Source organism: Lagenorhynchus albirostris, chromosome 17 (genome assembly GCF_949774975.1).
Source record: "Lagenorhynchus albirostris chromosome 17, mLagAlb1.1, whole genome shotgun sequence".
Taxonomy (NCBI): domain Eukaryota; kingdom Metazoa; phylum Chordata; class Mammalia; order Artiodactyla; family Delphinidae; genus Lagenorhynchus; species Lagenorhynchus albirostris.
Window position 1 is genome coordinate 5,874,158 of NC_083111.1, and position 13,222 is coordinate 5,887,379.

Consider the following 13,222-nt stretch of genomic DNA (forward strand, 5'->3'; position numbering starts at 1 on the left):
TTTAGTATTTACTACATTGGTTTTTAATATGACTTCATTGTAAGTTTATGTAACTTAATTTTTTTCTTTACTTCTTTATTGAAGTATAGTGGATTTACAATATTGTGTTAGTTTCAGGTGTACAGCAAAGTGATTCGGTCATACATATACATATGTATATAGCTATATCCTTTTTTTTTAATTCTTTTCCATGGTAGGTTATTACAAGATAGTGAATATAGTTCCCTGTGCTATACAGTAAATTCCTGTTGTTTGTCTATGTATATGGTAGTGTGTATCTGTTAATCCCATACTCCTAATTTATCCTTCCCCCCTTCCCCTCCACTTTTAATAATGGCTGTGTTTAACATCTACCTGTAAAATGCCTGAAAATGTAACCACAGGCTCTCCCGAGCCAGGATGAGCCACGTCCTGCACACCTCTGACTTTAAGTACATCGAAAACACAGCTTTACTGTCCCAGCTGTCATTCTCAAACTGCTAAAATGTGGACTTTCCTCTCTATGAAATTCATAGTAAACTTGGTACAGCAGTCTCTGCTCTTAATCCAGTGGACGCATTCCAGTCCTAATTTTTTTTTTTTTTTTTTTTGCCATATGCGAGGCTTGTGGGATCTTAGTTCCCCAACCAGGGATTGAACCCAGGCCCACGGCAGTGAAAACGCTGAGTCCTAACCACTAGCCCACCAGAAAATCCTAATCTTGATTATCCATAGGAAACGACAGCATTGGTCTCCTGCTGGAAACCGCCATGTCGCTGGTTTGTCCAGTCTCTTGCCTTCACCCTCCCTCTCTGACTATTCCCTTAGGTCTAGTCTGAATGTTCTCCTTTCCCCACTGAGCCCTTCAGTGCTGGTTTTTCTAAGTATTCTTGGTGCTCACATCTTATCACATCTCACACTGTCCCAGGAAGCCTCATCTACCCTGCTATTGCTCATGGGCAGTCATCACCAAACCTATATCTCCAAACCAAGATTCTCTTACTTCCTAATATCTAGACCCACATTTGCAATTGCTCTGTGATGTATTTTCCCTCTAGTGTCCCACATAAATTTTGAATTCAAAATGTCATAACACTCTCTTCCCTTGTGATTTGATGACTATGTTTAGTGTTGTGTTTGGAGTCCTTTCTCTTTGTGTGTGTGTTTATCTATTGCAGAGTGTTGGTTCCCATGAGGTTTATATACAGCAACCTATAAATATACAGGATTATTTTAAGTTGATGATCTCCTAAATGATCTCTTTTATTATATTTTGTATCTATACCATTTGATGGATGTTCACTAAACCTACTGGGGTAAACATTTCATGATGTATGTAAGTCAAATCATTATGCTGTACCCCTTAAACTTATATAGTGCTGTATGTCAGTTATAGCTCAATAAAACTGGAAGGAAATAAGGCAAAACGAAACCACAAAATGTCCACAGCAAACTCGTTTCTGTCTTTTCAGGTCTGCTTCTCCCTTTCAACTCAATAATTTATAGGAGGCGCCATTTGCCAAACCACCTAACGAAAACCCTCAACGTCATCCTGGATTCCTCCTCCTTTCACATATTCCCCATGTAAGACTTCAGCGCCAGTTGGCTCTGGTCCTAATATCTCTACCAATTACTGCTTCTCTCTTTACCCACTGTCACTGGTAAAACTTTATTCCTGGGAATTCCCTGGCGGTCCACTGGTTAGGGCCTGGTGCTTTCACTGCCACGGGCCTAGGTTCAATCCCTGGCTGGGGAACTAAGATTCCGCAAGCTGCACAGCGAAGGCGGAAAAAAAAAAACCAAAAAAAACCTTAATCCTAATCACCCCACATTGTTGTAATAACCTTCTAATTTTGTAACTCTGATTCATCTTACACACTGATGCCTCTGTTATCTTTCTAAATCACAAATCACTTAATGGCTCCCGATTGCCTTAGACCAGCGGTTCTCAACCTTGGCTGCACAACAGAATTATCTGGGGAGGTTTTTTTCAACTAATTGTATAAATGTATGATTTACCTATAATAAAGTACACCCATTTTAAGTATATAGCTCAATGTGTTTTTAACACATACATACACACACACAAAGTGTGTAATTATCACCATCAATAACAATATAAAACATTTTCATCACTTCAAAAAGTTCCCGCATATCCTTTTTCAAATTCCCCAAGCTTATCCTTCCCCCAAAGAGTTGACCCTAGGCAACCCCTGTCAGGAAAGATAAGTTTTGCCTGCCCTAGAATCTCGTATAAACTGAATCGGACAATATTTACTCTTTGACATCCGGCTTCTTTTACCCAAGATAATGTCTTTGAGATTCAGCCATGGTGTGTGAATCAGTAATTTCTTCCTTTTTACTGTTGAGTAGTATTCTGTGGTATGAATTTCTCGAAATGTTATCCATTCATTTGTTGATGGACATTTGGATTGTTTCCAGTTTGGGGCTATCATGAATAAAGCTTCTATGAACATTCGGGTACAAATATTTTTGTAAACATATGTTTTCATTCCTCTTGGGTCAGTGTTTAGGAGTGTTATTGCTGGATCTTATGATAACTGAATATTTAACTTTAGAAGAAACTGTCTATTTTCCAAAGTAGCTATACCATTCTCCATTCCCACCAGCATTGTAGGAGAGTTCCAGGCAGAAAGCCAGGACAAACATAGCTCATTTTGCTTGTTTCCCTTCTCTGGCATAGCACAGATCTGTACTGCCTGTAGTTCAATGTCTGAAAATAATCGTTTCATATATTTCGTCTAGTTTTTTCATTGTTGGGAGTGGAAGGGCAAATCCAGTACCAGGTACACTGTCATAGCCAGAAGCAAAGTCCACTTGGGGAGCGGCTTATAAAAACATGATGCTTGAGTGCAGCCCCATACTAATTAAATCTGAGTTCCTGCAGTGAAAGGATGGCAGGGGAGTTCTAATGGGCATCAGCCTTAAGGATCACTGGCCTGGAGCGTAATATTCAATCTCTTCACTAAGGCAAGACCGTTCAGCATCTGCCCTAAGCCTACACCTCCAGTCTAGATCCAAACCCACACTCTCCAACCCCCAACCATCTTTTGTCATTTCTCCTAAGGTTGTGCCATGCAGTACTTTATCGGGATAAACATGGTATTTCAAACCCATGCCTCTCCCGGTGGTCCCTTTTGGTCCAAAGTTTACCAGGGGTACTTATCCTTCAAGATTCGACCAAATGCCTTTGGCTTTATGGGTTATAAAGAAAAGCCCGGGATTTCTAGGACAGAACGTTGTACTCAAAAGAGTATCTGGACAACCAACAAATGCGAGGCTTAGGATCTGGTACCACCATTTACAACAGGGTGAGTTTAGTCGTTATTTGTCATCTGCTTTCCTCAGGTATAACATGGTAATAACAATACTTACCTGGCAGAGGAACAGACGAGATTACACATACAATCGAACGCACCTAGCATGGTGCACATAGCAGGTGCCAACAGAATACTCCCCTTCACACCCCACATGCCACTCATAACGTTTCCTGCAAAGCTCTACTGCAAATGGCACTTCATTATCTGTTTATACCTCTCCCTCTCCCAACAGATTGTGAGTTTTATAACGACCAGGACTACTTCTTTTTACCTTTGCATCCGGGGTTATAAAAGTGCTTGGGATAAGACAGGAGTTTGAATAAATCTCAGATGAGTTTAGAAGTCTCTAGTTCTGATCGCAAAGAAAGTTTACAGGGTTCTTCCTCCTCAACGTCAATTCACGCTTTGGGGGCGACGTACCACCCAGTCCTTGGCAAGGAAATGAGAGAATGTGACCGAGACTGGAAAAGGACGGTGGCACTTTTCATCAGATGAAACATCCAGGGGACGTTTTCACTGTGGGGTTAAAAGAACACGAAAGTCCGTGCTGCCCTCCAGGGCAGCGCCCAGCAGCCTCCGCGTTTACGCAAAGGCTTCTTGGCGGGGAAATTCTGAGCCAACTTCCTTTAAGGAAAGAAGCGGGACCGCACAGGTGGGCGGACGCCGGAAGAAGGGCGCACGGGGGCCGGGGGAGGCGGGGACGCGCAAGGACCGCCCCGCCCCGCGGTTGCCAGGCAACCGGCCCCGGAAGTCGCGGGAGACGCTTCGGCGGCGGCGGCGGCGGCGGTGCCGGGAGCGAGTGAAAGATGGCGGAGGGCGGCGGCGGCGGCGAGGCGGGCGAGGAGGGGCCGAGGGCGGTGGGGCCGCGGCCCCCGAGCGCGCGGGACTTGCAGGTGCGGCGAACGGCAGGGCGGGGGCGCGGCGTCGGGGACGGCGCGGCCGGGGCGTGTGGAACCGCCCTGGCCGCGGCCGAGCTTCCCCAGACCGGCTCGGGGACCGAACTGCGATTCCGGCGCCGCGGGTCCGCCCCAGGCGGCGCGCCGGGCAGCGGCGTCGGTGAAAACAAGTGTCCGAGCCCGGCTGTCAGTGGTGCCCCTGCCTCGTTTCCCCTCCACCCCACTTGCAGTTTAAGAAGCAGCTGCTCATGGCGTTTGGGGGGTTAGGGGTCAGTTGAGTGCTTCACCGGTTGATGCTCCGGTCAGACTCACTGCAGAAGAAAGCTCTGCTGTGGCCGTGGGGAAATCGAGTCACAGCGTGGGCTGGTTTGATCTTGTTTGTCTTGGATGCTGTTTGTGGCTCGATTACTTACGTGTAAAAGGGTTCCTTTTTATCAGATAGCTTTTCCCTTTTAAAGGGGTGAACTAAAAAGTATTTCATCCTACGGCTGCGCAGCCTAGTTGTAACAGATTACAGTCTAGAAAACATTGCACATAAGAAACAGAGAAATAAAACTGCGTAATGTTACAGGACATTGACATTAGTTAGCTAAACACCAGCGCACCAAATCTTTCTCCACCAGATGCGTCACACTACTCATTTTAGAGGTTTTTTTTTTTAACTGTCTCTTTGTAAGATCATTGATAAAATTCAAAAAGTAAACATCTGTAGGGGGCTATAATTAAAAATAAATAACATTCAATCCACAAGCCTTGGTAGAAAAGTTCTATTACTTCATTGTTACACCTTCATTCTATTTCTTTGAACAAACATATCATGACCACCTGCCATGTAACATACTGCTAAGCTCGGGAATGCAGAGATAAATAGGACCTCAAATCCACAGTTGGTGCTGGGACACTGTTGAAGAGCATAGAAGTATAAAAGACATTTCTACCTATTTTTTGCAGAAATAAGATACACATATATTTAACAGAACATTTTGAGATGGAGTATGAATTAGTGCCAAAATAAGTAGGGCATAAAATGACAAATTTGGAGAATGGAGAGATTGGTGTCAGGTTAGGAGATGAACTCAATGTAGAGTTCCAGTGTTCGTAGTCAGTTCAGATGCAGTAAACAGAATCAAGGGGCAGGAAGGTCTCATCACCTCGTATTTTCTGCTGAAGACCGGTATCACTAAGAGGCAGCACGGACTGTCAGGGAAAAAGTGGAGTTTCTGGTCAGAACAACTTCGGTTTGCATCTCGACCCTGACACTTAATAGTTATGTGAATATCGGAAAAATGTCTTAACCTCTCTGATCCTCAGTGTCTTTATCTGTAAACTAGAGGTGATGGTGGTGTCAAGGATGAAATAAATGTCTATAAAGTGTCTGTTCAATCCCATGTTATCCTGGATCAGACTTGCTTAGTAAATATTTGGTTCTTTTTCCCTTAAAGGAGAAAAATACTATAACTTTCACTGGTTAGTCCATGCTAATGCTATTAAACTTAAAACTATGTGACTTAATATCCTTTCTCTAATTTAAATCTATTTTGTCTTTTTATGTGAAAAATGAGAACAGCTTGGTTAATGATCACCTGATACTTGACAAATTTATACTTCATCCACTGGATTAAGATATGATAAATTGTTGGAGATATTGTGGTAGATGTCACCAATTGTGAAAATTCCTTCCTTTCCACCATCAATTAGAAAATAGGATTTTTTGGGGTTTTTTTAATTCCATCCCCTGTCTACTTCCCGGTAGGTAGTTTCAAGCAGATAACTGATTTTTTATGAATGTGGTTTGGAATATCAAATACACTAAGTATTCATAGTGTTTCCCTTAGAATTTAATAAGAATGTGAAGAATTTGCAAAGAAACCTGAAAACAACCAGGTGATGGCATGTGAAGAAATAGAGTATCAAAGATTTAAAAGAATTGGATAATGTTGTCTCCCCAGCTGGTTTCTTGGATATTGATTATTTGGGGATTATTTTATTGTTTAATCTAGCCATGTTTATTTGAAGACTTACCCACTTGGTTCAGTTTTCAGTAGATGCTCCTTAACTTTCCTGACAACTCGCTCTGAGAGTCTTTCACAGTATAATTGGAAATAGCAAAAGTACCACTAAGTACCTGTTTCTTAGCTGCCATGCGGCGTAGGGTTTGTCGGCGTCTACATTAGGAGCGATTTCCTCATTCACCTCAAGAGGAAAGACGATCGTCATCTCCCAGAAAGCCTCCCAGCACCGTGAGCCTCTGACTCACAAATTCAGAAATCTCCCATGGATCTCAAACTGAGAGTAGATCTTAGGTCCTTTCCTCCTCCAAAATTGGGAACATTCAGTGGGAAAGTTTGGTATAGGATTGTTAGTGACAGTACTCACCCCCAAAACCTCAGTGTCCATTAGTGTTTGTGAACATTTTCAGAGCCCTTTGTCTCTTCTCATGCCCCTCAGTCCATCCACACAACGGGGTTAACAGTTAAGGTATTTGATCGTATGCTTCTGCCCCAGGTTTCCTCCAGAATGATATCACAAGAAAAAGATTTCTGTTTTCATTTCTTTGTTTCCATATAGGTTGGAGTTGAGGAGAATTGGGGCTAATAACTTCAGTACTTCCTAGGGTTCGGAGTGGGCTTTGGATGGGGCAAAGAGGGGAGTTCTATCAGTAAGAAAAGTGTACAGATGTCTGGCACTGTGTTGCACTTGTCACAAGTACCCTCGTCCTGTTGATGTCAGCGTCCCATATCGTTGGTTCTCAATTTTAACATACATCAGAGTCACCTGGAAGGCTTGTTTAAGCACGGACAGCAGACCCCACCCCTGATTTTCTAAATCACTTGGTCTAGGTTGGGGTTTGAGCATCTGCAGTTTTCAAGGGTCCCCAGGTGATGCTGATGTTGCTTTTCTAGATTGAAACATCTGTGTTATACCTTCTGGCAGTTGTCCCTCTAAGACTGGGAATTCCAGTACGTTTAATCTTTTGCTATATATTTGATGTTCTCACCCACAATTTCAGGTTCTTTTCTCACATTCTTCACATTTCAAATTCTAGAGAAAAGATTATCAGGGCTTACATACTTTATTCTCTCTGTGTAATTGAAATATCTTCATAATCTAGTTGTTTAGCTCATGGAAGTCTGTCCTGATAATTCACAGTGCACACATTTTTATCTCTTTATTTGACTGAGATTTTGTTGTTGTTTTCTACTGGTTTTAACCAGTGCATCAGTTAATTTCCTCTTCTGATGTGGTGTCATTTGCTATGTCAAATAATATAGATTAACTTTATTTAAAATATTTGCTTATGAACTTATGCCATATGATGCTTCAGGTACATCATGGATCCTGGCATTAATTCCCTCTAAATATCATTCATTTTCCTCTAAGTTAATGATGTACGGGTGATAACTTGGCCCTTTCAGCTAGGTGGACTCCCTGCTGTAATGTAATTTTCTCCATATTCCTATTTTGTTAATATATATTCCGCATTCCATGGAGTCAAAAGGCATTGTTTGCATTATTCATCTATTTTATAGAAGAAGATTATTTGATTTACAGGGTTTATTCAAATCATCTTAAAGCAAAAAACAAGGTCCAAAAGTATAGCAAATATAATCTCAGTTTTTAAATCTATAACATTATCTGTGTCTCTTTATGATTCATGTTGAGTTGTAGTCTACATAATTCAACAAGAATTTGTTGGGTGCCTGTCATGTGCTATGTTAAAAACAATTTGGGAAACCTAAATTATAGTAGGGGGGATGAAATAGTAAGAAAAGTACACAAGTGATGACAATGTAATGTTCAATGTAAATGTGCTATGAGGATTTGGAAAAGAAATACCACTTTAGTTAAGAAAATTAGAAAAGGCTTCTTGAAGGATGGCTGAAATGGCCCTTTGACATACAGATAACATTTTCATTGATGGGAATAGGAATAGCATAAAAGTAATTCATAGAGCAATATTATCAGCTTATGAGGAAATCCATAAAGGAATACGGTTTTGAAGAAATTTCAGGGAGGTAAAAATTTCTGAAAACTTTGGGCCGAGGTAGTCAGAGTGTCTGTCTGTCTCTGCCTCTGTCTCTTCTCATTTGTTTTGTGGTGGGTTTTTTATTTTGTTTTGTTTTCTCCTTTTGGAGAGGATAAGTAGGAAAAGACCATAGGAGATATATAGATAACACTGCAGGAAGAAAAGAAACCTTGGGGAAAATGAAACACTGACACAATCATTGCTGAGCATTTTTTAATAATATCTTCTCGGAGCACTTGCCTTGTGCTTCACATACATTACATAATACCTCTAAGGTATTGTTTTAATAGGCATTAAAAGATGAGGGAACTAAGGCTCAGAGAAGTTAAATAATTTGCCCAAGCTCACACAGTAAGAGCCTAAGTTAGGATTTTAATGAGTCCTTTTAGGCTACATAGCACTTTTATAATTAGGATTTCCTGCAAAATTGCCATGTTAGAAATATGAAAGTTGACATATGTGTATGGGGTGGAGGTAAAAAATTAGGTGGGAAAAATAAAGACTCATTTTTGTTTTCTTGTGTGCATATTTTTCTTTTCCTACTGAGGAAAGAATCCCTGGAGATAGTTTTTATATTTCTCATGTTTCAATAAGGAGCACTTCATCTGGGTTTTGGGGGGATTGGGGGATTTTTTTTGTCTTTTTTTTTTTTTTAATTTTCCAAAGATTATGGTCATGCCAATTATAATTAAATAGCCACAAGGGGCATAAAGGAAAGTTTTTGAGTTGTCCAAGAAAGTCAGAAGTGGGAACAAAATAACTTATATGATAATGAAATATTTTGATAATTTCTTAAAATTCCAGTTTCAAAAACCATGCTTTGTTTATTTCATTTTGAAGATATCCAGCCATATATCTATAAAGCATAATTTGGTAATATTGCTTTCTAAAAGTTATATAAACTGTATATATCATTCATTGAAATGAAGCTCATTTTCCTAAACTTGATGAAATTTATATGTCTGGTAAACTTTTAGGTAGAATAATTTTGGAATTGTTTCCTGTACTCAGATTTTGAAAACTTGAACAGCTAAGTGAAATATTTTTATGGGATCTGATGAGAGCAAACTGACATTAGTGTGAAACATCTTCAAGTATTTTTAAAAAAATTGTAGGTCCAACTTTGAAAATGATCTGTTACCAGATAGTTTTTGAAACTGTTGAATAGTTCATTGAAAGTAATTAAACAATTATTGTAACTTTAATTTATTCTATATGTGGCATTTTTGGTTCATTTTATAAATGAGAAATGCAGCAGTTTTATTTTGGAAGGGAGTCATCTTCTGAAATGGCAGCCTTCATTTTTAATTAGACATCTTTACTACTCAGTTACAAGTTAATTTTCTACTCATAACTTGTCATTGTGTAGAAGGGTTTATTTCTAGTGTTTTTATACTTTATGACAAATCTGTTATTCTATAGTTGGCCTTGGCAGAATTATATGAAGATGAAGTGAAATGCAAAGCTTCCAAATCTGATAGACCTCACGCTACAGCCTTTAAAAGCCCACGAACAACACCTCAAAGGTAAGTTTTGTTTTGGTTTTTAAACTTGTATCCCTTTTTAGTTCACTAATCCCACATTATTTTAAATGGTCCTGGGAATTTATTTTTAACTATAACTTCTTAAAATAAATGTTTTTTAGATACTATTTCTGAAACTTTAATAGTCAGAAAGCCAGAAGAAACTTATGGGAAAATTATCTTAAATACTTAATATTTTGATAGACATTACATAGCATAATATACTGAATAGTATTTTTCTTGGGCACCGTGGTTCTTTTTTGAGTCATTGGACTCATTGAGGATCTGATGAAAGTCATACCCCCTCTCCCCCAGAGCAAGACTTATGTACAATTTTGTCAGTCGTTTTTAAGGGTTTGTGTGTTTCTTAAAGCCCATCCATGGAGTCCTTCATTTAAGAATCTATAACTTCAGGAATCTGTCTTTCCTTCTGTTGGGTGATGACCCATCTAATAGTGATCTTCTAGATAGTATTTACTATTGTTAAAATCCCTGAACTATAAAAACAACCAACAGTGAAGTCTTAAGAGATGAGAACCAGGTATATTTTATTGTCATGAGTTTTCTTGTTTCCAGGAATGTTTTCCTCAATGTCCCTTTAGTACTGCAAATCTCATTACTGGGGAGAAACTTGAATTTTCCCATTATATCTCATTTTCAGAAAGTCTGTTCTTTTATCAAAAGTTGAAAAATTCACTGGAAGTTATTCTTTCTTTTTTGTTTGTCACTAGTCTACCTTCTTTCTTTCTGTAGGGGAGGTAAAATGACATCCCTTTCTGGACCTGGATGGAAAGAAAGAATAATATTTATAATTTTCACCCCACCTTTTTATTTTACAAATTTTAAAATCCATAGATAATCAAAGATAAAGACAATGAATATATGCCGTGTCTGCTCCGATATTCACCAGTTGTTAACATGTTGTATACAGCAGTACATTGGTGCACACGCTGTCTTTTGCTCAACCATCTGGAAGTAAATTACAGCCATCATAGCATTTCATCCCGAGAGGCTTCAGCCTGCACCCCCTAAGAAGAAGCCCACACTCCTTTATAACCTTGATAACATATCACACCTTAGAAAATGAGCACTAGTTGCGTAAGTCATTTAATCCGTAGTCTATAGTCAGGTACTCTTAGAGCCTTTTGGGTTTAGGATCCAGCCAAGGGCCATGCATTCCCCTCATGATGCCTGTTTGGTATCTGAATCCAGAGCACTTTTCCCAACCTTTCTGTTGTCTGCATTTAGCTCATCTATATAATCTAAAGCTTATTACGTGGACTTTGAAGAGCCGGGGCCAGATGTCTTTTAAAATGTGCCACATTCAGGGTCATTGTTTCCTCACGATTAGATTCTTGTTAAACGTATTTGTTAAGAACACTAGTTAGTGATGTTTTCTGCTATGTATTATATCACATCAGGAGCCATATGGTTTCAGGTTTTCCCACTATTGGTGCTATGTTCACTTGGTTAAGGTGCTGACCACCACCCCACTCCATCGGAAGATACAGTTTTTCCTTTATAATCTGCAGGTTGGTATCTTGGCACTGTTTGAATATCCTTCCCTTTCATTTAATTCTTATTTAATATGTATGTTTGTGTATGTGTGTATGCCTATACACACATACATAGACATATATGTATATAATATTTTGTATTTTAACTGCTTCCTTAATCTATACACTCTCTGAAATTTTGAAAGAGCTCAAAATATTAATGTACCAAAGTTTTACTCATTAACTATTTGGCCACTGTTCCCCAGTTTGAACAGATTTTGAATGACTTAATTTGTTGGTATAACAAATCAAAATATTTGACTTCTTAAAATAAGATTAGTGTATTAATATTTTCCTTGCTCTTCGAATATAATCCTTGAGATATTTCAATGAGTGGTTTTTTCTCTTTTATTTTATGCTATCTGAAACAGTGTTGCCATTAACAGTTATAATTTGATAATGCAATTTTTAAGGACTTTGTGCCTCAGATTTGACTTCTAGAATTATTTACATATCCAAAAAGAGGCGCTGCCTTAAATATATTGGTTGATGCTTATACTATGTTTAATCTGCTTAAAATACAATGTGAAGCAGATTATTGGCAATGTTTTCTTCTTGCGAAGCGTGATATTTTCGAATGCTAAGTATGCAGTTCCCTTGACTTCACATTCAGCATTGACATCTGCCGGGTTTCATTGCATGTCTACCGCTCTGTCTGGTACAGAAAACAGTCTTAATTAATGGTCCACCTTCTTGGACAACATTAGATATCAAAACATTCATCTGTTCATTGTCATTTTAAGTCACTGTGTACATAATGTGAAACTTAAGTACTCTAGACGTAGTGTGACCTATTTTTAATTTACAAGAGGAGGGGCAGGATCTACAGAAAAACTCACAGAAGTTAGCCTGACAGCTGCTTTTACATATTCATCCACAGAAGCTTCTCTGTCACAAATAGAACTTTAAAAATGTGAGTCTTCTTGTCCAAAAATGTAAGAACTTAAAAAAAAATGTCCCCTACAAGTCATGAGACACTAGTATGGTTTTGAGAATTCAGTAAGTCTATCAGATGTCTAGCACAGTGTCGGTACCTAGCTGGGGCTTAAAAGGTTATTAGGATGTGGGTAGGCACAGAAGACAAGGAACAAAATAGGCCCAGAAGAAAAAATAATAAAAATGCCAAGAGCGAGCCAGAAAGGAGCAGCAGAACTTGAGTAGCCTCGCGGCAGGTGAGGCTGGGTGGGCGGGGTGCCGCCGTGTGTGCTTCGTGCACGTGGAGCCCCAGCCTTCGCCCAGAGCCCCTCTCCGGGAAGGGCTGCGAGCTTGGTTTAAGGCTTTGTATTACTGTCTTGAAATTCTCAATGCACTTTGAGCAAGGAGACTCCTACCTTCATTTTGCCGCCGGCCCACACATTATGCATCCAGTCCTGCATGCAGCCACATCACGGCCAGCCTTGACAGCCAAGGAGAGCTGCTCTTGTGCGCAAGGCGGGGGAAAGCCAGTGTATGTTTTTCACTGTAGCTTTTACCATAAAAACTATAGTAGAGCGGTAGAGCTTTGATTCTAGACATAGACACACCTCAGTTTTCTATCTTTTTTTCTCTCTGTTCTGATAAGGTTTTGCCTGTGGACAAGTGTTTTTAATTCCCTAAGCTTCAGTTTTCTTATTTGGAAAGTGGGGATAATGCCATTGTTATGAGGATTAAATGAGCAGTTGATAAATGTTGGTTATTATTATTATACTTCTGGTAAAGTAGGTCTGGCAGTACCGTATAAGATAAATAGCAATGGGAAGAACAAACTAAGGAGACAAATCAAGAAGAAGACAGCTGCAGTAATCCAGAGAATGTGGGCATGAAATTTGAGGTTAGGATGGTGTCAGTGGAATGGAGCAGAAAGGGGTGAAACTGGTGTGGGATACTTTCAAGGAATTGATTGTAGAAACGTGATGACGTG

The 13,222-nt window shown here is 39.5% G+C and overlaps 1 protein-coding gene across 1 annotated transcript in view; it reads left to right on the top strand.

Moving 5' to 3' along the window:
• The first annotated feature begins 4,086 nt into the window (after positions 1 to 4,086).
• The window catches only part of UBXN2B (UBX domain protein 2B), a 29,823-nt gene continuing 20,687 nt past the window's right edge, over positions 4,087 to 13,222 (top strand). Inside the window, exons 1-2 of the mRNA XM_060128014.1 lie at positions 4,087 to 4,213; positions 9,666 to 9,769. Coding sequence (XP_059983997.1) covers positions 4,127 to 4,213; positions 9,666 to 9,769 — 191 coding nt within the window. The 5' untranslated portion in view covers positions 4,087 to 4,126. The remainder of the gene's footprint in view (positions 4,214 to 9,665; positions 9,770 to 13,222) is intronic.